Genomic DNA, 2500 nt, shown 5'->3' with positions numbered 1-2500 from the left:
TCCAAAAGCAAACAAGTAAGTAAGGAGAAAATGCGTACATTAAAATGTCAGCCTACGTGTGTTGAGGAAACGCTGTATAGAAAGGGAAGAGAAAGGCCACCAATGACGATTTTTTTGTTCAACAGTCTTAGGAATTGAAGTACAGTATGCGTGCACAGCAGACAAAGCACGTAAAAAGGAGAAAAGCAAAAAGTATATATAGACAGACAGATAGATATAAATGGATAGATAGATAACTAGATAGATAAAACAGGAATAAAACGTGTGCTCTCTTATGTGAGAGGAAAAAGACAACGCAAAAAGCAAAGAGGGAGTATTTTGTGACAGTCTCAGGAAGCAAGTACAAACTGTTCATAGTATACAAGACACGTAAAAAATAAATCAATCAATATATGAAACAAAATTAATTACGTTTATAAATATAGAAATTCTACGTGTATCCTCGTGTTTCGGGAAGCAATGAGGCAGTGTTTTGCGAATGTCGGGGCCAGTGAATAGTACAGTACTATAAACGTGTTCACAATAAACAAGGCACGTAAAAAACATGTAAATATATAAAAAAAATAAATAAATAACTGACGAGTATATGTACAGAAATTTAACGCGTGCTATCGTGTACTGGGAAACAATGAGGGAATGTTTTGTGACAGTTTAGGCAATCAAGTACAATATGTGTTCCCTGTAGACAAGACACGTAAAAAAACCCAGATAAGTATCTGAACATGAGAATTAAACATGTGTCCCTTTAACCCGCCGTAGAAAACGTTCACCATATCATGTTCTGGCGCTGGTTGTATCATTTTCTCCCACTGCGATGACACAACTGATGACTCCTAACTGTAGCGGACGAGGCGAGGGAAAGGAGGGACGCTATTGTAGTAGAGGGGAAAAAGGAAGGTCATATGGAGTGTAGGGTATTTTAAGTGTGGGCGGTGGAAGGGAGGCAGCTGGTGTAACACAACACATGGAAACCCACACAGCACAACACAATATATGCCAATTTACATGCCAAAAAAACTACGTCCTTCTGTAATGCATTAAGAACTAAACTTTGGTGTGTCATTAGACGAGAGAGAGAGAGAGAGAGAGAGAGAGAGAGAGAGAGAGAGTGGGGCCAGGCAACCAGGCCTCGCGAGATCAATACAATGTGCCTCTCCCAACATTCGTCATCTCCCACCACGCCTTTCCCCTCACTTCCCTACACTAGCCATAAAGCCACCTGTTCCTCCCGCCTCACCAGATCCCTTCACGCCCCTTAGCACATACCTCCTCTCACCCCGCCTTCTCCCTCACCGCCGTTGCCTCATGACCTCACCAACTCATTAAAGATGCTGAGGATCAGAGCACCCTTCCTCTGAGACCTTCCCGGACCCGTTCACGTCACAAACCCCCACACTCCTGCCTTTTGCCCGCTCGACATGGCTCCTTACTGATTTATTCACTAATTCGTGGGTGTTTCCTTGTTTCTTGTCATTCCTGCAAGGATATGAGTATGCTTAATATGCACAGTCTGCCAGAGTGAGTCGGAGGAGTCAGTGACGTTCTGCCATGTGCTGAGGAGTGTTATCACGGCACACAGCGGCTTCTATACTGGGAAAAAATTACTAGGTGTTTTGTTGCTCGGGAGTTTAATTAGGAAACATGACAGCAAGGGACAGGAGGGTACTCACATTGGTTGGTTCACAGTCACTAGTTCTTTCTTTATCCCTCCATGTGTCTCACCTCTGTCATCATATTTGCCGATGAGGCAGGCACAGGTCGCAGACTGCAGAAGAGGGAACACTGGAGGAAGTGTGGAGCCTGTGGTCCCAGCGGCGGTAACCTTACACGCGGGTGTGATGAACGCCGGCCGGCACTCCCCTCGCACTGCCACACGTAGACTGAGCCAGAGTGATGCGGCTCCCCTCAACTCAGCCTGTATCGCTCACGAATCGGCTTCTTCCACGCTGTTTACTTTGGCTTATATACCCAGCCTCGCACCTTTGCTGAAATAGGTGTTCTCTGCCATAATATTTCCCCTCAACTGAAATACCAGGTGTGTCTAAGCCCTGGGTGCTGGACCATACGGTGAACCTCTGTGAAACTCTCCCCGGAAACGTCTGGCAACTGATAATGCGCAAGCTTGTTGCTCCAAGTGAGGCTGTCATGACTGTCTGACGGCGACTTTGACCCCACCTGCGGTCCCCCCGCGAAGATTACGTCAGGGTACTTGCTTCTCCCAGCTGACCCACCATAGCAAAGAGCAATGCGTTGTTTCCTTCCCTCCGGATACTCCCGGAAAAAATACGAAATTGAGAAGGGTTTGTTTTTCTTCTGATTTTAAAACATAATAGCTGCACTGTTGACGTTTGTGAAGTGACGTGTGACGCTTTACTTTGTATTATTATTTTTATTATTATATTATCTTTTCACTATTCATATATTTATTTATTTTTATTATTTATTCATCTTTTAAGGAAGAGGAGGAGGAAGTCGAGGAAAACAAACTGACAGGCTCGCT

At 44.7% G+C, this 2500-nt stretch overlaps 1 protein-coding gene across 3 annotated transcripts in view; it reads right to left on the bottom strand.

Moving 5' to 3' along the window:
- Positions 1–2500, bottom strand: part of LOC123504831 (endothelin-converting enzyme homolog) — a 63270-nt gene that overhangs the window by 56632 nt on the left and 4138 nt on the right. Inside the window, exon 1 of one of the 3 annotated variants that reach the window (XM_045255690.1) lies at positions 1671–2355. The exons of 1 other annotated variant lie outside the window; for it this stretch is intronic. Coding sequence is in view for 1 of the 2 variants with exons in the window: in XM_045255689.1 (XP_045111624.1) it covers positions 1723–1734 (12 nt within the window). In the remaining variant the exon portion in view is untranslated. Of the gene's footprint in view, positions 1–1670; positions 2356–2500 lie in introns of those variants that run through there. One more of the 3 variants, XM_045255689.1, reaches the window with a different exon arrangement.

This window comes from Portunus trituberculatus, chromosome 17 (assembly GCF_017591435.1).
Source record: "Portunus trituberculatus isolate SZX2019 chromosome 17, ASM1759143v1, whole genome shotgun sequence".
NCBI classification, from domain to species: domain Eukaryota; kingdom Metazoa; phylum Arthropoda; class Malacostraca; order Decapoda; family Portunidae; genus Portunus; species Portunus trituberculatus.
This window is presented reverse-complemented; position numbering and strand designations above follow the sequence as displayed.